This window comes from Candoia aspera, chromosome 1, assembly GCF_035149785.1.
Source record: "Candoia aspera isolate rCanAsp1 chromosome 1, rCanAsp1.hap2, whole genome shotgun sequence".
In the NCBI taxonomy this organism is placed as follows: domain Eukaryota; kingdom Metazoa; phylum Chordata; class Lepidosauria; order Squamata; family Boidae; genus Candoia; species Candoia aspera.
This window is the reverse complement of record NC_086153.1, coordinates 225347469-225371519: the sequence shown is the minus strand read 5'-3', so window position 1 is coordinate 225371519 and position 24051 is coordinate 225347469. Positions and strand designations below refer to the sequence as shown.

Sequence of the window (24051 nt, the reverse complement as noted above, 5' to 3'; positions counted from 1 at the left end):
TGCGAGCCATGTCGGTTTTGCCTCTATCCAAAGCAAATAATCTGAAGCTTCCTGTGCTTCAGATATTATGTAATGTCTGAAATGTTCTGAGAGCAGCAGAAAAATATGAAGGATGTCAGCAAATGATCTTTCTGATTAACAACATTTCCCAGTGTGGTGAGGAGCCCTGCCTTTTCGTGAATGTGTCTCTCTTTGTATTCGGTCTTATAGAAGCTCTTTGAAAAAGAAGCAACATGGTCAGCACAGTGGGACTGAAAGTGGGAGGCAGAACATGGATTATTTACAGTTTCCTTGCCTTATAAGATCAGGGAATTAAACACCATCTTTCTGGCCCCTCAGGAATAAGCATAAGTTTGGCTGTTGGTTGTGAAGGACTGGCATAAATCTGAAGAAGTCAGAACAAAAATGGACAGATGGGAGCTTCTCTCACAAAACTTGTTCATGTGAAAGATGCAAAGAGCTTGCATAGAAGAGAAATGGCAAGGCTTTGGGCCATGGTGGTTTAATTCTCAAAGTACAATATTCTTCCAGACCTTGTACTTTAAGAGAAGCTGAGCTGGGATAGATATAAAAGCTTATGTTTAATTTCCTGCTGCACACTGGAAGGTCAGAGGCCTGTACAGGCAATTTGTCTGTGAAATGTGAATCTGTAGGATTTGCCTTAATGAAGTGGGAGGACTCAAGAGAAGAACAGAGGAATGAACTTCGATGGAGGTTGATTATCAAAGACTGAATTACCTTTTTCTATTGTAGTACAAGTAATGAAATTATCAAGAACCAGAAATTGCTATCTGGCTGTAAGCTGCTTTCTTTGCAGACTGGAAACTGTCAGCTTGCAGGTGATATGTTACAAATGCTAGCAAAAAAACTCTCCTGTCTGGGCTTACATTTAACACAATCCTATCTGCTCTGCCAGATAATGGATTTCCAAGGTCTTAAATTAACTTTTCCCAGCCTGGGACCTGCCAGATGTGTTAGTTTACAACTACTGTCATTTCAGTGACTGAGATGATTGGGGATAATGAGAATTGTTATGCAACAGATCTGGACGGTGCCAGATTTGAGCACACTATCTTGAAGATAGTATAGCCAAGATTTCCTGTGATGTCTGAACCTGAGCCTTCTTCCTGAGCCTTCTTTGCATGCAAGATGTGGTCACGCTGTTGGAATGGATTTTCGCTCTCCTGGTACACCTCAAATCATCTCAGACTGCTGGGAGAATTCCCTAGAACAGATCTGGGTTTGCATGGGAGGTGCACAAGGAGAAGACGACAAGGAACTATTGCATGAAAGGAAGACTGTTGCTGCCACAGTGGTCGTTTGTACTGCATTATCCTTTACTCTAGCTGCACACTGCAAAACAGCAAGGAGTATTATCTTTGAAAACAGGCCAGAAAATAATAGATGACAATGAGTGAAGAGATTTCTTAGTTAAAAGTTATCCTTCAAACTATAAAGATGCAACTGTTCTGCAACTTAAGATTCCAAAGCTGTGAATATTACACATCAAGGGAACTTTAACTAGTATATAGCATTTCCAGGTGTAGAGAGAGAAAATCCATATCAAGTCTGGGGAAAAACTCCAGGAATTTTCGGGTAAAAGTCAAGAACAGATAGAGATATTGTGTTTGGCTAGAAAACAAGTCCTGGACCTTATAACTCTTACCAGTTTAGAGTTTTTGACCTTTGAGAAATGCCACCCTTTTAAGTTTAAGTTCCCACTCTATTTTCTTTCCCCTAAGGCAAGTATCTCATGCCCCTCTGCCACTGGCAAGTTGTTTCACTTCTCTTGCAAATGCATTTTGGCCATGATAAGCCTGGTCACATGACTGGGGCAATGCCAATGACATTCCCAAAGGAAGGTTCGCCTCAGATGCTGCATTGTTTTCGAGAACTTGCCCACTCCATCTGGGTCCTGGGAGGAAAGCTGAGTCTGGTCCCATACCTGTTTAAGTACCCCTTTTATCTTGATGCAATTTCAGTTGTGAAACTGACAGACAGCACTGAACAAGGGAGGACTAAATAAACAGAAATCATACCAGCCTATCAGAATACCAATGCAAATGTGCCGTAGATCCAGAAATCAGAAGCTCACAGTGGTCAGAATATTGCCCCTTTTCCTTCTGCTTTCTTGGGAAGACCACTGCCAGTAAATGCCAAAGAATTAGGGACTTCAGAATTTCAACAACTGATTAGCATGGAGTTTAGATATCATGAAGTTTATAACATGTGATTATTAATACCATGAAGTTTATAATGTGTTCTTTAATCACAAATTCCGGAAGGTTACAGTCTGGCACAGTGAATTAACAATACTTAAGAATGCTGTGGCATTTAAGATAAGTAGAGGAATGCAGAAGAACTCACTTTGTCAGAGGCACTGAATTGTTGGTTAGTTCACAAGTTCTGTCATATATTATAAATCATAGTGGGATTCCTGCCCCCCCCCAATCAAAAATGTATCACCACAGCCTAAGCTTTGGTGCTAATCAAACCTGTGAAAGGTGAAAGGTCCCCTGTGCAAGCACCCAGTCACGTCTGACCCTTGGGGGGGACGCCACTTTCACGACATTTTCTTGGCAGACTATAGTGACTGGGGAAGGCTAATCAAACCTACCATGGCCTTAATATATAAGTGCTATGGAGAAACCTCATAGTTTTTCAGGAATTGGTCTGGAAAGGTAGCTTTTAAACAGTTAAAGAAAATACATTTTCTTGAAAGTTTAGGGGAAGTAACTGGATTTAGACCCTCCACAGAGTTAAACATACTGATCTGCTGTAGCAAAACAACCTGTTATGTAATACTGTAATGGCAGTGGCTTACAGCCCACTGTGATAATTCAGGCATTTAATAGAAGAGGCTCTTGTTCACAAAAACTTACGCTTTTTGGTAGTTTGCCGCGGGATTTTTTGGTTTTCTTAACTGGAAAAAAAAGCAATTGAGTCTAGTAGTAGCTTGATCCCACCTACAAAAAGGTAAATTTTTTAGCTGTCAGCCTGATTCATCAGGCAGCATGTGCCTTGGTGGGTTTTTCAGTTTATCATAACATGGCTTTAACTCTGGCCTTTAGGTGAATAAATTGAGAAAAAAGAAACTGGGGGGACAATGAACTCCAATCCAAGAAACCTCCTTCCATGTTCCAAGAAGAACACAAAGCCCTTTGCAGGTATAATTTCTTGGTAGGATCCTTTGACGACTCCCAGGCTTGTTCCTCTGAAACACTGGATTAGCAGCCTGAAGAATGTATCTTTGCTACAGCCGTGACAGACTGCCAGGAGCAATCACTCCTGTTGCACTCTAATTATCAAGTGGTGTCATGCCAACAGGCATTCCTGTCAGGAGAGCTTACTGCAAGGCAGGCAACAGCGCAATTTCTTATATTTGTATGCCCTGAAGGATTTGGGGGAGGGGGGGCATCAGGGGTTTCACTGGGATCATGGACTAAAATGAGGTGGGGGGATGACTGTAAATCCATTTGTTTGTGCTGACGGAGAGATGACCCTGTACTCTTCAATGTGTATTTATCCTCAGCTGCCAGTCATGTGCAGTGGCTAATATCCCTATCACTGAGCAATCTCATGAAACATCAGCTTGAATTCTAATATTTTCTCTTTATAGATAGGAGCTATAGTTTAATTAAAGGCTCCTTCTTTCTGTGAGTGATGGAGAAAGACTGAGGAATTGCTGGTTCAGATCCCCAGTCAGCCGTGAAACTTACTAAGTGACCTTGGAATAGTTACCATATGTTAGTCTAGCCTACTTCCCTGGATTAAAGATAATATCGGAGGGCAGGACTATGTATGCCAGCTCAAGCTTTCCTTGGAAAAAAGGCAGGGATGCATTGACTTATGTACAAGCATCCATAAACATTGTATATCCAGATACTGTGTTATACACCCAAGAAGGCCCAACAAGTTGGATTGCCCAATAAAAACAAAATGAGCAATAGTTTTGCTAGCATTACTTGGAGATGGCATGTTTTATTGGACTTTTCCTAACCTTTTACATTAGGTACTAAGTAAGCTATATATTTAGTTTTTGATTAAACTGTAAGCTGAGTGCTCAGATACATTGCCCTGTGTCTTGCTTGGCATTTATGGGAACAACTTTAGCACTTTTTGTGTAGAAGGCAGGGTTTATGGTTTCAAGTACTTCTTTGGGGTTGGGTCTCAGCAAATTGAACAATGTGAGTGTGGTCTATATTGCTATTATATCTTATTCTATGTGAGCCGTCGAGAATTATTTTTGATTACACCAGCATACAAGTATGTTTAATAAATAAATAAAACAGATCTCTTCAGAATGCTGTAACCTGAGAACTTCAACTGGTTCTCAGCTGCTTGGATGAACATTTTTTCTTGTCTGTCCTCCAATTTACAGTATTTACCATTCACTTTGCAAGCATGGTAGCCCACAGTAAACCAACTGTACAGTGTACCAAGTATCACACAGTATTCCAAGATTTGCAGTATGATGCAGGGACGCGGTGGCGCTGCGGGTTAAACCGCTGAGCTGTCGATCGGAAGGTCGGCGGTTCGAAACCGCGCGGCGGGGTGAGCTCCCATTGCTCGTCCCAGCTCCTGCTCACCTAGCAGTTCGAAAACATGCAAATGTGAGTAGATCAATAGGTACCGCTTCGGCGGGAAGGTAACGGCGTTCCGTGAGTCATGCTGGCCACATGACCCGGAAGTGTCTATGACAACGCCGGCTCCATGGCTTAGAAACAGAGATGAGCACCGCCCCCTAGAGTCGGATTCGACTGGACTTTACGTCAAGGGAAACCTTTACCTTTACCTTACCATTCACTTTGCAAGCATGGTAGCCCACAGTAAACCAACTGTACAGTGTACCAAGTATCACACAGTATTCCAAGATTTGCAGTATGATGCAGGACGGAACAGATGTTGCAACCTCATGGTCGGTTATTGCATTTATAAAAGTTATTATATATATAAAAGAATACATCTTCCCCATCTACCAAATTGTTTCCTTTATGGTGCAGAATAGGGGGATCACCTGGTGTCCTGTTTCCTGCCTCTACAGTATTCTGATGCCATTATGTACATAAAAGGCTTAAGGTAGAATAACCAAGACTGCTCCCTTTGGGACTGTCCATATATAGATAATGTACATTCTTGCCCGTTGTTCATACCTTTTTGTCTCCCTGTTTTGCCTGTTAAGTGTTTTTGATGTCTGCTGATGTTTAGCAAATAAACATCAAGCTATATTTTTACTAGCTGTACTGAGTGGCATGTATGGTTGCTCTGATCATGATATAAGAATTGACTGGGAATGTGCTGGGTCCAAACTAAACTGGAAATTACCCACAGTAATTTTCCAACGTTTTCAAGGACCCAGAAAGATACAGTAAAGCTTCATAATTTTGTCTGTAACATAGCAAGCAAAGAATTTAGAACTGCCACATAAAATTCAACATAAAAAGCTGCTAACTGAGGAGTAGCTTGTTATATTAATTGTCATGTGAAGATTGTGTTGTGCATTCTCAGATAATCTGACATGTTAAGACACTATGACCTGTCCTAGACTTCTTGTATGTCCACACATACTTATTGATATTGCAATATGATGATATCTTATAGAATTATTTTCCATTTAAGGATTTCATCTTATATGAAACCGCCATAAGAAATGAGTCAATGGAGAATTTCTACTAGATGGAATACCTGTAACTCCCACAATTTTAAATACTGTGAAACATGTTACTTGGCCCCAAATGCCAATTCTGCAATCCCCTGCCAAAATATATTACACATTAAATCTGTGACTCAGAACACCCATGAAGATTGTCTAAGAGTATACAGATAGAGATTATACATTTTCCAGAATAAATTTGATTTCTAGAAATGCATACATAATAAAGAGTTAAAAAGATATTTTTAGAAGAGAATATTAAACCTTCTGGCTTTACAGAATAAATAGAAACTTCTGTGCACTTTGGAGACATCCTTGATTAATGAAAGTGTATGTACTGTATATATTTTCTCACTAATCAACATATTTGTACCATGAACTCATACAATAGTTGTTCATAGCTATCCATCCATATTTTTCAGCCAGGCACTTTGCCCTCAGATATCTTTCGTGCTTTCCTTGCTGAGTTCACACTGTTATTTACAGTCCAGTGTGTTGATCTCTCCCCATTGTTGGTATCATTTTTAATTCACTAAATTAAGTACTAACCTCCCTGTAAATCATGCCCCTTTACACCAGGGGAATGAAGAGTGGTAAGCAGTGCTATATCTGGTTTGTGAGTGAGGTCATGGCAGGTTGTAGCATGGAAAATACACACAACAGCTGCTTAAGATATAAGTATCTTGCCATTCTGGCCTGCTAGTACACATTGGGATATAAATATTGGCTTTAGGTAGGATTTTAAATGTTTTTGAGTATCACTATGGAGCAGACATGCTTCATTCAAGTCCCCCTTCATAGGTTTAAATATACTTCTCTGTTAAATGGAAACCATTGTTATACTCTGTTTGGGATATGTGCCAGGATAAATCCCATATGCCCACTGCATTTCACATTTAGCATTTGTTGTTAGATATGTATATTGGAAGGAGGATTACTAGACTAAATCCAAACTCACAAAAAGACCTCAGCCAAGTGCAACTGTTATCATGGACTGGAATGATAGATAGAGGAGGAAGAACCATAGAAGAAATTGGCTCAGATTCCTGAATCTGAAACTGAGCCTAAAAGTCAAGTGGCACAGAACTTATCCCAGGATCTGTATAGGAACCTTCTGACCAGCCTCACCCTTATAGCTTTTATTAGAGCAAACTGCTGACTTGGAGGGTTCCATGTGCTGCAGTGATTAGCCCTTCCTGCTTCATGTGTGTATAAATTGTTTACTCTAACAAATATCACCAAGAGGATACCTAACTTTGTATTAGACAATAAATATAGTAATATTGCAATAATTGATCAAAGTTCCCAAGTTGGGCAGAGGGCTCATCCACTTGCTCTGGTTTTGAAATGCTCCTACTGTTCTCACAACAGAGCCTCCCTCTTGGTGCCACATTATTGCTCAGGCAGGCTGAAGATGGTTTAAGGTGATTGGGCACAAAAATTGTGTTTTTCATGAGAAAGCAGAAACATTCCTATGCAGACCATCTATGTGGCATGGAGGAAGAGACCTCAGATTCTGCTGATGTGTGAAAGCACAACAGCTGGGATGCACGCAGAGAGATGAAAATTGATCCAGAGAAGGCTCTAAAATGCAGATCATGATTTTTGAAGTTTTAGAAGATATCTACAAAGGATTATCACACACACACACACACACACAATAATGTATCATCCTTTTCTGTTTACTTTTTTGTGTTCTTGGTTTTTGTGTAATCTATTATGAATAAATCAGTCTTAGTAGCTGAGTTATATGTAGAAATTCACACATACTAATTGCTGGCTGCTTCCTTACCTGTCACAATCTTCCTTTGTTTATCAGCTACTTCTTCTTTTTACTTGTTTCATTATTAAATAAATATTTCAAACATGGCTCTCTGGAATCTCAGGAATATTGGCACCATGATTATGTCATTAAGAAGCATACATTTTTATCTTTTATACCACTTTTTCTCTGTGAATTCAAGACAGCAACTTGGGTTTTGCTCCTCGTTTTAACTTCACCACAATAGCCTCGTAGTGACTAACACAAAATCACCTAGTGACTTCCATGGCTGAGTGCAATTTGAACCTGTACTTCCCCAATCTCATTTCTGAAACATTTAAAGAAACGGTAAAAAAAATTAAAAACAGATTTAGACAATATATGGAAGCTTAGACAAGTGGTAAAGCTCCTAATCCCCAAAGTCTGTTGAAACAGGGAAGTTTGTAATATTGTTCTAAATAATAAACTTGGCTGGTTTGGAGAGCCTCTTTGGGGAGTGAATTTCACCATGAAGAAAATTGTAGCTACTGTCGTCAGTGAATAGGAGGAGATATTCTTTAATGTTAAACTGGATCAAGGCCAATTAAGGCTATAAATATTTTCAGCACTACTTTGCATTGTGCTTGAAAACAAATTGGAATTATTAAAGTTCTCTTAACATAAGTGCTCTCTATTTCCGTTGCTAAGAATGAAGGAATTATAGTGAAAGCAACTGAGCTGTTCTAGAAAATCAGAGATTCAGCTCCTTTCTGTCTGTCTTTCAGCATCAATAATTTACCAAAATGGTCCAGAAGTCAGATTGACACAGACCAAAATAATATATGATTTAACGTATTTCTATTATTTAATTTATTTCCATACAAATGCACCTCAAAGCAGTTTACCATCAAATTAAAATAAATATAATAATGAATTGTTTTAAATTATTTGAAATGCACACCCAGCAGAACTCTCTGATGCAAGGGAAGGGCTGAGAACTGACCTGGTCTGTAACAGTGGGGCAATCCAGTCCCACATTAAATGTCAAAAACCAGAATGGTGAACTTCAAACTAGTATCATCCTCAAGTCACTATACCCCCTTGACCATCTGAATCAACTCAGAAATATATCTCTTACAGTAACTGTGTATAGATAATGTATTTATTGATTGTCTGGTAAGTCCTAAACAGGAACCTCTGTCATCTAATAGCTAAACTATCCTGAATTTAATTCAGGCCCCTTTCATGGTCTTAAAACTTCAGTCTGATCTCTTCTGCCATAGAGGGAGAAAATAAATCCGGCCTCAATCATGTAGGTCCAGTTGAAATGGATCTTCCTTGGTGTTTATTTAAGGGACTTTATCTGTAAGACACCATATTTATCCTGTTTGTCCAGGGTTTTGTAGCTCCCTCATAAATAGCATGCAGGGCAGACAGGAGTGGGAACTCCTGTGAGTATCTTATTCATGCTGGGATACTGGAGAATTGGAAATGGGTAAGGGACATTCATGGGGGAAAGGTATAAGATTGAATATCAACAGACCACTCCTAGCAGCAACTTCAGTCACTGTGTATTTGTGGCCATCCTGTGTTGCTAGGCTGGGTTGGTTATCCTGGGAAATGTATGAAATCTCATATGCATCATATTTAAGGGAGGGTGGGGTGAGGGTGGTGGCACAGAATCATGCTCATGGCTCATTTGTATATGCCACCTTGCTTAAATACTTTTAAATAAAGTACTGTATTACAGCGGGTGCTGTTCATATTTAGCAATTGATTTATGCCAAATACCCATTGGATAATTATACACAGCACCACTATATAGAGTTGATTACATCTCTAGGAGTGAATGGCCACACAGTATTTATTTTTAAAACCTCCAATGCGAGTTTAACAAAAAGGGTGAAATGACTTTTTCTGTAGGCCAGTTTTGCTAGGAAATCAACATTATGTAGATCTGCTGAAATAGTCCAATTTGTTGCTCTGTTTTTCCTATAATCTGCTATCATGTCAGTGGTACTGTAATTCTCTGAATGTTTAGTGAAGCATTTTGAAATTGCTGAAATTGTTGTTGTTTTAATCCACATTCAACTCTAAAGAACTGTAAGGCATTTACCTGCAGTTCTTCTTCATTATCTAATCCTGATTCCTGCTGACAGATGCACTTTGCAAACATACCGAAGTGAGTTCAGACTGGGGTTCGTTCAGTATAGCTGTACCCAACTTGGCCCGAAGAAATCTTGTTCATTCCAGGCATGTCTCATTAATTCTCCTCTCCTTTCCTCTTGACTCTTTTATGCCCACAACACTCATTTTGTTCCTCAGATATTCTCAACCTTCACAGAAACATTGTCAGGAGATAGGCATGACTTTAATATATCATATTTAGCATCATGTAGGCATGATGTGCTCTAAATTCCATTCCATAATTCAGCCTTTCTCAGTCTGGAGCCCTCTTGATGTACTGGACTTCAGTTCCCATAATTCCCAGATCTTTATGCGCAACCTCTTCTTCGGTCAGCTACATGCAAAAAGCAGCTGCAGGATATTGTAAAATAGTTATACTTACCTTTTATGACCTATAATCTTTTATATTGTCACTCATAAGCTGACAATATATTGGCTCAATATTCTTATGTCTGAACTCTACTGAACCCACCATTCTTGTACCTGCTAGTGATCGGTCCAAAGGTAAATACACTGCAAGAATAGCTTGTAAGCCTGAATAAAAATAGTGGGTGGGTATGTTTTCACAGTCTATGTCCTCTCAGCTGCATGATTGCCTTTCTGCATAATACAATGGATTTTAATTTTACCTTTACCATTAAAAGCACGTGTAGTGGTGATAGTCTGATCTTTTTCTAAATTATCAAGTGAATCTGCATATGGACTGGCGGATATTAAAGCACTGGGGTGAATAGGAAAGAGTTCATTGATGCAGAAGATTAAAACATACCTTGATAGAATTTAGAGAGGAATAAAATACACAGTGACATGTGTGAACGCAAGCTCTTAAGTGCAAATTTTGTACACTCTTGAACATTAGTTTGCTTAGTGGCCAAGGAATGATAAGCTATACCATTGAGAGAATTCCTTATCAGTGGAAGGTTTATTGCTTGGGGGTAATATGCTTGGGACAATTTTTATCCTTCAACACAAATAAGTTGAATGTAGATTGATTTGAAGTTTAATAGAAACCATCTCTCTTGTGCAGCCATTATTTCTTTGCACCTGGATTCTTTATAGTTAGTATTGTCTGTGTCTGTAGTAGTGAGGAGGAGGATTTTGTTCACTTAAGGATTTTATGACAGACAATCTGGTATTCCTACAGTAGTCCTTGATTACTAGCATATAGACAAAGGAATCAGGAGGAACTCTGTTCACTTTTCAGCATCCTCCAGAAAGGGAGGTGGAGAGAAAACAGGAGTCTGTCTCAAGCGAGGACAAGAGGGCCAGTAATCTCATGAGTGAAAAGACCACAAGAGTCAATGCACTTTCAGACCACAGAAAGCAGATGGAGCAGGACAGAGAGTGGTTGACTGCTAATTTTTCTGAGGAGTGGCTTCGGTCTGCCTCACCTGCTAAAGCCATCAACAATCCATATGAAACTCCCATTAGCAAGCATAAGGATTTTGTTTCCATCATTGCATTTGACTCCTTTACTCTTCCTCCCTCCTTCCCCCTTGTTCTTGCCTATAGGGAGATGGGAGCTGTCTCCTTGCCTTTGAGCAGATGACTAAAGGGAGAGAAATCTGCCTTCTTGGCTTACTTCTCCTTTTGTTGGCATGGACATCCTCCGCTGTGGTTTGAAATGTCAAGGTGCAGGACTAGGGGCTGGCAGGGAATCTTCTAGATTGCCGCAATGCGGAAGCCTTTGCTGGGAAAAAAACACAGCCCAGCCCTGAAATGCAATGCATTGTGAGAAAACCTGCAAATATGATGTCTCCTCTTAAAGTAGCATTCAACTCTGGAGTTTAGGAGGGGGACGTTATATCTCTGAAGCGTGGGTCCTCTCAGACTTAAAATGATGTAGAAATAATATAGGCTTCTCAATAATTCTTTTCTTAGAACTTTAGGAAGAAGTATCCCCATTACATCCATTCTGAAAATTCTGCACTAGTTGAGCTGGTTTTCAGAAGTCACACAGAGAAATAATGAGAGGATAACTTCAAGGAAGAGGCACTATTATTGAGGGATTTTAGCACTGGCTTTACAACCTTGTCGGGGAGATTGGCGGTGATAGAAATTTGAAAAATAAATAAATAAATAAACCTCAGTGCCAGGTTGCTTTCTGACTGCAATTACTGCAGGCATGCCTTTTCCAAATTGGTGCTTTAGCTGGAATTTTGGGATTGTAGTTTCAAGATATCTGGAGGGCACCATGCTGGGCAAGACAGGCACAGCAACTTCCCCTTGCCCATGTTTTGATTGCCAGTAACAAGTGTTCCAATTCACAATGCTGTGGAATGCAAATGAATAAAAAAGCCAGAAGTGAGCTGGTTCAAGACGTGGTAGGAAGGCTTCAGGCAAGGCAACCTCAATACTCTTGCCCTCTCAAGAGACCTCTGATCCTTTTGGATGGTCTGTGAAAAATGAAAACAGTGTGATGGGAGCAAGAACTTGTCATTAATCAGGAATTCCCCAGCAAATGTCCAGTCTCCTTCCTTTTGGAGCTAGCCTTAGCATTGGTGAAATGGTAACTCTTCCATTTCATGTAGAACTTGCATATCCTATCTTTCAGTTTCAATCCAGGGATCAGGATACCTGAAGTAGAACTGAGCATAGTGGTGCATGCTGCAGATAGACTCCAACTCCCCAGATTATTCCTGGCACTACTGATCTTTCGGTCCAAAAGACAAGGGAGCTTCTTTTCCTTGTTATTTGACTAACACAGAAATGTTGCCTTTCACTTCAAGATTGCCTTCAAATGCAAGCTGAGTATTGAGTGTGTTTGCTGGAATTTTTGTGGGGAACCCAAGTCCTAAAGATCTCCTTGTTTTGCAGCTGGCTGTTAACAGAAGCATTAAGTAACTCTGCCACTCAGGAGGGTCCAAAGTTCGAGGTTTTGAAAAGCAGGTTTTAAACTCCACCGAAGTACTGCTTTCTCCTCTAGGCCCATCATGGAGAATTTCAAGCCATGGACTTTTTTTTTTTTAAGGTACATGTACCGGCTCGAGTTAAAGCATTCACATTGCTACATGAGGTGAGAGAAAGCTGGCATCTCCACTACCAGGGCTGATGGGAATGCACTAGAAGCTTGATAAGGAGAAAAAAGAAAATTTCACACCAAATACCAGTGCCAGAAATTAGGAGAAGTGTTATTTTTTGCTTTGAACTTTTTTCCCACCCTGGATGGGCTAAATCCATCATATCATCAGCTAGAGGTGGTCAGCTGCTCCTAATGTCACATTTCAAACTGGATGTGACTTCCCCTTCTTTTTATCCATTTTTTAATAGATAAATCCCTTCCCATGTCTTTTTTGTTTAGCAGCTGGAAAATGCTGCTGTGGTTATGGGAGGTCCCTCTGGAAGAAAGAGAAAAGTTTTGGCGAGGATGGAGTGGAAAGGAATGATTTGGACGTGTCTCTGATCTCCTCCCCTTAGGGTAGAGCTCTCTGTTCACCCTCCCTCTCTTGCTCCACTCTCTTTCCACTCCCTCCTGTCATTCTGTCTCTTTTCTCCACCTCTTCCCCCCTCCCCCCCACCTCTCTTGGTGACTGGAGTACTGCATTTTAGTGGCTGGGAGCTGAAGCAAACTCCTTCTGCACTCCAGTCACTCAGCCTCTTCTGTGATGTCATCCTGAAATCACATAACTACGGGATGATAAGTGAACCCCTCGGGATCTGACTGGCTGAAATTACAGACAGGGTTTTATCCCACTCGCTTCCTACAAGCCAAGGGAAAAATAAACCTAATTTCCATGCCCAAGACATATGGAATGACAGTCTGCTCCAGCGAGCTCTTCTAGGAGCACCCTTGCACTTCAACTCTGAAGAGTAAACAAACAAGCCCAGTTCCTCTCCAGCTGCAAAGTCTTCCCTGGGTGGTAAGTTCATCTTCCCTGTGTTGGGGTTTAGTTCCGCTCTTGGGGTGATCCATGCTCAAAGAATGGCAAATGGGACCGATTTCTATTTTTCTGCCTGGAATGAAGGTGCTGAGGTAAGGAAGGGCTTCTTGATGCTGCCCACCTCCTTAACCAGAAGGCAATGCAACAGTAGACCACTTTTAGGCTGGCATGAAGGTCTCTAATACAGAGTATGCAGGGCTGTTCCCATAGGTCTGCTACACGGCTGGGTCCTCCATCCCAACGGCCAGCAGAGTCTCTTTAAGGCAGTGAGGATTAGTACCGAGAGATGCTACTCTACATGTTGCCTTAAACAAGCTGTTTTGTGAGAAGCACTGTTGTTTTTTATAAACTTGCATGCACACTCTCTTATAAATTAATTGTATGAGATAAATTATAAATTAATCTTCACAAAGCCAATCATATTATTATTATTATGTTATGATTTGTCACTGAATTTCTGAGGACAGCCCAAAGGAGAAGGGATGTAAATCTTTATCTAGATTGACAGATTAGCAGAAGTAGCTTTGGGGTAAATATGGCTGATGGTGTGTGTGAATGTGTGTGTGCGTGCATGTGTGTGATTGATTGGTTGATTGATTGATTGATTCAGCTGCTCCTTACTGCACAAGACTTAAAAGCTAAACTTAATCTGAACTGGGAACCCCACCGTATAGGACCTGAAGAAGAAAAGGATTTGCTCCAGAGCTGCTGTTTGCCATGTAACTGATCCCTTTTTATTAATATTTTTAAGCAGGGTAAACTGACTGACGCCATCTAGGTTTGCAAAATTATAATTGGATTTGACTCCCATCGTTTCCAGAGAGCTGGAAGTGGTCCCAACTGGCGGCACCTTTTCATTATAGATTCTTTTGATATCTTTTGTATATCAAGGCGTGAACCTCCTTCTAAGAATGTTGGGATGTGCAGGGTAGATATATAGAAAAAAGCGGGGAATCACAGCAAATAATCCAGCCATATGTCTACATTATATGGCTTATAGTATTACCCATCTGGGCAAACGGTGTGACATTCAAGAGCAGAATAAGGAATCTATCTTTACCTGACGAGGCTGTTAACTTCCATCAGCACAGCCAGAAAGGGAGGGTTGGAGACAGAATGATTCTTTACTCTTGGCATTGAGATCCTTGTTCTTGCTGTCTGAATCGATACAGAAAACTTAGCCGCTTTCCCCTTTCATATCCTTGCAGTATCAACTACCTTTGACAACTCTGGCAGCTGGGTCAATAAACAAACGGGTGTTCTTCCTCCTCTCTTCCCTGCATGTCACTTGACTGAATGAGTCTGCTGGCGTTCATTACTGTAATAGAGATTAACAAGGGAGGCACCTGTTACTAGTACCGGGCACTGAAGCAGACTTTTTTTATAAATGGCTGAGGGGGAAACTGCTTGACCTAAGCTGGACATTTTTTGTTAAATAGGAAAAAGAAAGAGAAAGAAATGACATTTAATTAAAAGTCACAACAAAGGTGTTCACGTGTTGGGGCGGTTTGTAACCATTTAGGTCCTGTTCGTGGCACCTACTGTAGTTCTTTATCACAGTGAAGGACCAGTAGTTTTTATTTATGTATTTATTTCTTGCCAGCATTTATATACTCTTTTTGTAAGCAGTGTTGTTGTGTTAATCTCCCCTGGAAAATCAAGCAGACCACGTGGAACACTAATGCTTCTTCTCTCCTCTCCTCGGCATGTCAATAAGGGTGGGTGAGAAATTAGTTCCATTCACATTTCATTGCAAGCTGAGTAACAAAGAGCAATTTTCCCTCCATAGCCACAGTTTTCAGCATTTAAGCTTTGGAGATAAACCTGCATTATCATCATATCAATAGTGTGTATGGGCTTGGCGGGAGTGGGTGGGCAGGATTCTCTGTTTCACAGTTCTGCATAACATAGAGCAGGCAGTGCAGAAGAACGGAATGCCGCATCAACCCTGTTGCATGCTACTGCCAGTAGAAGGCAAAGGCCCTCCATTCTGGCTTAACTACTGTGGGCATTTGCACACAGCTACCAACCTCACCCTTCTGACTTCCTGCACTTTTGTGCCACTGTATGAGTACCCTCTTGGCTACTCTCTGGGACTTTGGTGGATAAGTAAGGGAAGGAAGGACCATTTATTTTGTCAGTGAGAAAGTGGGAAAATCTCTGTCTCTGCCAACATTCATCCTAATTTCCTTGATGCGTTTTCCTTCATAGCAAGGAAACAAGGAAACTAAAACTCAATTCTCCAGGATAGTAGCAAAGCAACCTTCTGGACACTCTTGAAAAGCAGAGTGGGGGAGGGCCGGGGGGAAGCTAAGCACCATGGCATTTTGATTTCACGCAGGAATGGGGCAATCTCAGGAGACAAAAAGAAATGGGAATTTGCACAAGTGAGAAGCCATCTGTATCCCAGTGTTTCCTCTGGAAAGGACCTGAGATAAAAATTCATTGGCTCAGCTCTCCAAGTGGGGACATGGGGATGGGGCAGTGCCACTCTCAGATGCCAATCCCTACAATGGAACAGGAAGTTATCACCTCTATGAGGCTCACTGTTATCTTGGGAATATATCAAACAATGCTGGCAGTAACGGGCACAGAACAGCATTTTTAAAAATTGGTTCAATTGTGTCTGATTTTCAGAGACTGCCTGGACAAGTCCCTGCAGTTTTCTTGGCAACATTTTTGGAAGTGGTTTGCCATCTTCCTAGGGCTGAGAGAGAGTGACTGGCCCAAGGTCACCCAGCTGGCTTTGTGCCTAGGTGGGACTAGAACTTACAGTCTCCCAGTTTCTAGCCTGATGCCTTCACCACTACATATTCTATACAATAACACCACCTCCTCTGGATACACGGAATGATTCCCTGGACCCAACCTGCTATTTATAGGGGCAGCTTTGATAGAAATACTGCAAGGACAGAACAAGGTCAGCTTGATATCCAGAACACCCTGAAAGATACCCACCATTCCTTTAATGGGTATCCTAAATTGGTGGGTGATCCTCTTGAAGAGGTATTTGGGGACAAGATTAGTCTCTCTCCTCTTCGCCCCTCTCAGTTTCCCATGGACCCTTGAAATAGAACAACATGCAGGATGCATTCTGGTATGTCTTCTGGCTGCATTTTCAAATTAAAAATAATCGTTTGACAGCAAGATGACTTTGGGAGAGTTTTATAAGCACCAGATAGCACCTTATGGACCTGCTAACTAAATACAAATGTGTTTTGTTGTATGCCCAACAATTCACTTCTTAAGAGGTAGTTTGTGCCATCAGCCCATTGTGGCAGCATCAGTTCTTCTGATTATACAACCTCACCAAGGACACTTAATAGCTCCAAGAGGTTGATAGAGGAAGGTTGTAAGAGCACACAAGGGATGGTATGACTCCGAGAGCAGAAGCAGATTGCAGTATATGTTTTTCTTCAGTTGTTCTTGTGGCTTCCCTACAACATTCATCGGTTGTTTGGGTCTTGTATGTGCAGCTGCCCAACCCTCGGGAAGAATGTGGGAGGTTCATTCTAACTTTTTAAAGCAATGCCTGAAATTGGACAACCTGGGCTGCACACAGCCTTCTGGGAAAGGTCAGTTCTGAAAAACTATGTTGAAAATTCTTCAAGAGAGCTTAGAAAAGATTTGGTAGGTTTAAATGTTAATCCATAGAAAACCCTGGAAAGTGTTTTATGACTGCCTCTTTGTAAGGATGTGTGTGTGGCTCCCCTCACCTAATAGTTATTGAAAACAAATTTTAGATGAGGGATTGTGTATGCACACCACCATTATGCAGCTGGCCATGGAATAAACAAGTGCTTTGTATTTTAAATGTTGAGTACTACTGTGTATTTCTGGAACATTTTCTCTCTGTGTTGAGGTGCACTTGGTGCTCTGATGATGATTTTTAGTGTGTCTATGTATATGTACGTGTGTGTGTGTATACGTGTGTGTGTGTATACACACACACACACACACACACACATACATACATAGACTACTTTAGCCTCCTCTTGGGGCAAGCAAAGGAAGGTATATGCTGGATTCATCTTTTTTGGGGTTTTTTGCTTACGTAAATTGTATAGTTACTGCTTTGGAATGCATGTTAATTCCATAGCTGCTATTTGGATGTGTGTCTGTGTGGGTATGTATGTGTGTATGCATATGCATACATGTATGTATGCGCCCTTGTGTTCTGTGGGAAAGAATTGTGGTAGGTTAGAATTGTCAGGCCATTTCGGATGTGCTTGCTCTTTGCAGATAAGCTCTTTGTGACTCTATATTTTTCCATTAGTTCATCTTCTGTTCCTGAATCAATCTTTGGCTTTTTGCCAGATAGAAGTCATTTTCCCCCCCTAAACAAGTGCATTCCATGTTGTATTCAAGCAGTTCCAGGAAACTTCATAGAGGCTTCAAAATAGAAGAAAAAAAAACATATTGCCTGATTTTCTTTATGATTAAATAGAAGGGTTTTTTTTAACGCTACAGCCTTATTCGAAGATGCCTAAAATCCACACAGAAAGCAGTTTTGAAGCATCAATTGTGTGAGCTAATGCAACTATGAATTTTATCAGGGATCTTTCATACAAGAAAGTAAATAGAGGTTTAATCTATTAAATCTATCGCACATTTAATCTTACCGATCTGACAAGATCTCTGGGTAAGTTGTTCTGTTTATTTAGAACAACTTATTTATCTATCTATCTGTTCATCATTAAAACAGAAAATACTGTACCAATCAAAGAGAATATTCTGAAAATATTCAGAAAATATTGTCTTGTGACAGTTATGACCAAAGTCCTATTTAGGGCACAGGCAGACAACTCACCAGTCTTTGAGCTGGCAGAAAACTCTGTTGGCATAAAATTTGCTGCATTGATCACCAAGTCCTATTCTATCTCTGTAATGAGGCTAACAACTGGTGCTGACAGTATAGTTTTAATATGGGACAAGTTAAGGAATATGATTGGTGGGTTCCTTCATTTCCCTCCTACTGAATTTCAGCTGCCAGTGGAAAAACAACCACAATCACTGTCCCTAATGCTGGGTGAGTTGGGTTGGACAAGTGTAGGTAAATGTGGAGCAGTGTGTTTAACCACCTGTCAAGTTGCCTGACTAACATGTCGGAAATGCATGGCCTTAGTCTAACATTGGTTCCCACGGTGGTGGATCAAATGCATACAGAAAGCTCACAAACAGAATATTGGAGATAACAGTACCCTCCCGCTTATGTTCCTCAGCAACCAGTAGAGAGAAGCTTGCACATTCAGCCAACTTTTTCATTACAGTCTCCATTGCAGTTGCCAGGATCCATTTTCTGGCCAAGTAAAACCAAACAGACCTGTAGAGGGGCCTGCTTGGTGCTCCTGCATTTTGTAGTTCCCGGCTTATAGCAAAAATCAGAGGTTCAGCTTCTCCTAGAATGCAATTCATGGGAGACTGTTTATATTTTTGTAGTTTTACATCCCCCTCCCTTTCCCCCCTCCCAGGTTTCCTGTGTCCTTGGATCAATGTAAAGTGCATCTGCTACAAAATGTCCTGTGTTCAGATGATGGGGGCAAAAAAGAAAGCGGGGAGGAGTCCTGTACAGTTGTTTTGGCCCAGTTCTCATCAGCGCTTCTTCAGCTGCAATGAGTTCCTGTGGGAACGGATTGGTGTCTCTTCTCTGCAGAGGACACTAGGGGGCATGATATGATGCGCCTGGCAGTGAGTTGGCAGGGTCACAGTGTTTCTCCTCTTGGGAGCTAAAAGCAGACAGTAGCCCAGATATCATTTAAGTCTAAACTGGGAGGTCTGGCTTAACTGTTGATTTCCTTGTCTTCTTTCTCTGACCCTCCATGCAGAAGTTGGGCACACCCAAGGGCCCCTAGACGGAAGCCTCTATGCCAAGGTGAAAAAGAAAGACTCGCTCCACGGCAGCCCTGGCACGGTCCACCCCAACCGCGCTGCCCTCTCTGCCGCCCCCAACCACATTGAGCACACACTCTCGGTCAGTAGTGATTCAGGGAACTCAACAGCTTCCACCAAGACGGACAAGACCGATGAGCAGGTGGTCCCTCCAGTCCCCAGCAGCAGTGGAGGAAACAACCCTGTGTTGACCCCTGAAGAAAAGCGGGAGCTTGAGAGCTTGCTCAGTGGGTTTGGTTTGGAAAACGAAGCTGCCATGCACAACCACAGCCCCAGCGAGGCACCGGCGGCTGCTTCTGCTTCTGCTTCATCAGGCCGCCATATAATACCAGCCCAGGTTCATGTCAATGGGGAAGCTGCTGGCTTAGTGGCTGAGAGGGAAACTGACATTCTGGATGATGAGTTGCCCAACCAGGATGGACACAGTGTGGGTAGCTTAGGTACCCTCTCCTCTTTCGATGGCACTACCAACACCAGTGACATGGGCTACCATGAGGCCCCCCGGATGGAGAGTCTCACTTCCTTGCCCAATGGTTCCTCCAATTTCAATGGCCTAGACAAGCTGCATGATTCAGAGATGGTTATCAATGGTGGTTATCCCTACAACAACCAGAATGCCTTGCGGAACATTATGGGGCGTCACCCTCATGATCCTTATGGGCACATCAGGCCCTCTGTGTCTGCCCAAGAAAATCTGGCTGGTTACCACCAGCATGGCTTCCCCACACCTGGCTGGTTACAACCCCAACCACCAGCCTCCAGCCAGCAGTATCCCTATGGTTGTGACTCAGACAGCATGTACCGCTCCCAGTCCTTCCCCACAGCTACTGCTGAAACTTCCCAGCTTCCCCAAGCACCAGCCCGGAGCACAAGCAGTCGGGAAGCTGTCCAGAGGGGACTCAATTCTTGGCAGCAACAAGGTGGAGGTAGCAGGCCACCATCGCGTCAACAGGATGGTGCTCGAGACAGCCAAAGTTCAAGCATTGCCAGCGCTAGCCCTCAGTCCAGCCCTTCACAAGCAGCCCTCTCTCAAAGCATCAGCATCCCTGAATTCCCTAGAGTTGCCTCCCAGAAGGAAATAGAGCAATCCATTGAAGCCCTGAACATGCTCATGCATGACCTGGATCCCTCTGTCTCCATGATGCACAAATCCCAGAGTGTTCCGTTGGCTTCCAGAGAAGACAGGCCACATCCAGTAGCTCTTTCAATGTCTGCCCAACCTGTGATTGGACCTCAGGTGGTACAGCCAAAGGCTACCAATGTTTTTGGCTTGATCCCAGGAAGCCCTTCACAAAACTCCCTAGGCACGAGTGTGCCCCAGATGGCTGAACCAGTACCTAAAGCTCATCCTATGAAACTATTGCTCAACAGTGCTGGAGAACCAGAAGGTCCAGCACAAGATTTCAGAGAGGCCTATTCTCCATATGGTTATCAGAACCAACAGCCAGTTGTAATACAAGGAAAGAGCCTTGGGCAGATGGCAGGAAACCCTCCCACATCTCCTAGGCCTCATGCAGCAGCAAGCAAGGTCATGGAAGGGCAGCATCCTCTGCTAACATCACCTCCCTCATCCACAACAGCAGTCCAACCCCAGGCACCCTTAAAGGAAGTTGAGAATCATGGAGAAGCCTCTCAGGCCTCAGGGGAAGAGCCTTTGCATCTTGAAGGTCTGGTGGCCCACAGAATAGCAGGTAAGAAAGTTTGGGCTTTGTGTTTTCTTATGAATAAACAGGCTGTTTTAGGGACCTAAATGTGAATTTTGTAGGTAGTAGGATGTAAGCTTTTTCAGGCACTTGTTTTGTCAAGATGTTTTCATTCAAATTAGAGTGATAAACAACTCTTCCCATAAAAGGCAGAGTGAAAATACTGTAGCACAGAAAATAAGAATGTTTCATTCACCCACAATGGCCTTTGTCTAAGCATGCACAGATTTTTCAATGGCTGCTATTGACTATTTATTCAGTACTAAACAATGGCCTGGGCACTGTGCCTCGTACTCTATCTGCATGTCATGCCCAAGGAGTTGTGTTCTAGGAGGTTAAGGATTGAGAGGTTAGAAGGGGGCAATTGGTGGTGCAATAAAAGAGATTCAAGTATTGATATAGCTAGAAGAAGGGCTGCTCTGGCAATTCATGGAGAAAAATGCAGAGCTGAAGAATTCCCCTAACTATGCGTAGCAATGCATGAATCAATATAGGGGTGTGAAAATGTTTCAGATATTTCACATAAGTTATTGTCTTGGGTCAGTAATGGCTAGCATTTTTAGCAAGTGTATCATATTCAAACACCAAGTATTTGATAGTGCCAGCATAGTACATACTATAGCTCAGATAGGCTGCCCCTGTTGCCAGCTAAGCTGGAGGAAGAGGACTACAGGACTGCAGCCCTAATTGTTCCATATTGAAGACTAGAGGATTCCCCACCACCACTTCAACCTAGGAATACTGTGAGTCCCTGCAACTTGGGGTAGCATTGTTAGAGGTTGGCTATCTGTAATCTGTACATAGTCTCTTCATAACATGAGTTAACAATGAGCACCACAAACCTTTCCCCACGCCTTTTTGTAGAGAATTCCCTTCCTGCCTTCTCCCAGAAGGAGAAGAGTTGATTTGGGGGGCCATTGGGTTCACTTGTCTGGATTTGAATGTTCTTCCTCGGTTCTGATAGCCACAGCTAATCAGTGGGCTGGTACCATGCATCTATGCCTCCCTTGCCCCAAATTTACATCTTTAAACCTATGAAAGCCCGCATTTTTAATGTGTAATTGTTTGCAGTTGACATTAAAACATACAATACAATATTGTTGGATAGGTTGGATCCTAGGGAGAAATTACCCAGCAACTGCAAGGATGACTGTGGCAAACAAGGCAGGGCTTTGATTTGATTTTATATCCAGTGAGCGAGCGGCAAAAAGCTTTTAGTGTCTTTGCTGCAAGTTGTTGACTTAGGAAGGAAGTGTCTACCACACCCACAGAAGCTTGATATTCCATAGCCTCGGGTGCGTCTTTCATGTCTTTTTCCAGAGCACTGGAAGTTTTGAGCAGGGCTCTGCATTCTCCAAACTGAGAAGGTGGTATTCACTGAAAACGAGTACTGTTCATGCGATTAAATGGGTGAAATTCCCATAATTGTTTCCCTTCCGGTGAAAAAGGCTTTGCTGAAGAGTAGTAGCGTGACTAGATATCTGAAAAAGCAGCAGCATCCCACTTTTTGAAGAGTGCCTAAAAGGACAAGGTACCTAACCCTTTGGCCTATAACCCTCGTCCAAAGCACCTTTGCCCCTGCTATAATCAGTGGGAGGGAATCATGGTGGACTAAAAAGCCTTAGCCCTCAAGATCCTCACTCCTGCACCATGACTAATGCCATTCTTGACAGCTTTTCTTCCACCCCTAGTGATAATTTTACTAAACCCAGTTCTTCAGGTACTTGATAAGTGTATATTTGGCCACCTTTAAACAAATGCTTATCCAAAACCTGATGACTAGAACCTTGCCATCTTAAAACAGACTTGAGTTTTTATTTACATACAGATTCTAGATTTTATTCCATGCAGTACATGACAACAAATAAATATGTTTTGTCTTGGATACCATGAAGGTTTTTAAAAGAGTCCCCCTTTGGGGGGAGATGAGCGGTGACAGAAATTTGAAATATAAATACATACATACATACATACATACTGTATTCCAGCAACCCTCCCTTTTAATTGACATGGACAGATTATTTTGAAACAATAGTTTCTTCAGTGAGTGCCATCATCATATTGAACAAGGATGCATATTAAATAGGCTTCGCCCAAGCAGAAATTACGGAGGGTACACTTCCCAAAACTGTCTTTGGGATTAAAGCTCTGGAATTCTCTGTAAACCACAATACATAGCGGTGAGGAAATATTGTGGTGATTGCATTCAGTATGCAGTGTCAGCCTCAGCAGTCTCAGTGATGGTAATTAGATGAAAAAGTATTTAATTGTAGAGTTACTCAGAAATGTCCCGGATCTAATCCAGCCATCAGTGCCAGCCAAGGCTGCTGTTCAGCCTCTGGGCCATGGGCATTACAAGTATTCAGCAGAGAGAAAATGGTTTAGTTGGGGATAAAGAAAACACTAAGATGAAAAAAGCCAAGCTCAAGGCTGATTCACTGTGCTAACTTAGAATGTGTATAGGTGCCCATAATTTAAGTAGTGAACCAGTGGTAGAAATATGTTCCCTGCATTTACTTTAGGTGTTCAGTGTACTTTCACAGTCTGAACTCAGATAAAAGGAGTTGTGTCTGTTCACACAAAACTTAGCAGTAAGTAGTGCTTGTTTGCCTGGAAATTGGCAGTAATACCCATAATCCACTGATTGTTCATCCTCTCCAGAAGAGAGCTTCAATGTTTTGCAGAAGAAACTACTTTTTAGAACATGTTCAAAACCTCCATTTTAATAAAGTTACAAGAGAAATGTGTTCAGTACACATTTCAATTCAGGGTGAACTTACCCAATTTGTACTACTTGAACATGTATGTGAACTGATGCACCAATGTGCCAAATACAGGTTTCTGGACCTGAAGATGTAGTTTGACAATTCAAAAACAGAAACATAAAAATGAATGCATTAAGTAAAAGAGCACACTAAAATAGACACATTAGAAAAAGCATGCACAAAGTCACTTATGACAAACCGCTCAGGAAAAATAGTACATGGTACGTGGAAA

The 24051-nt window shown here is 41.8% G+C and overlaps 1 protein-coding gene across 16 annotated transcripts in view; it reads left to right on the top strand.

The window, feature by feature from the left end:
• TNS1 (tensin 1) overlaps positions 1 to 24051 on the top strand; it is a 249366-nt gene that overhangs the window by 162247 nt on the left and 63068 nt on the right. For all 16 annotated transcript variants that reach the window (XM_063288856.1, XM_063288857.1, XM_063288846.1 and 13 more), the window contains one exon: positions 19288 to 21042. In XM_063288856.1, coding sequence (XP_063144926.1) covers positions 19288 to 21042 — 1755 coding nt within the window. The remainder of the gene's footprint in view (positions 1 to 19287; positions 21043 to 24051) is intronic.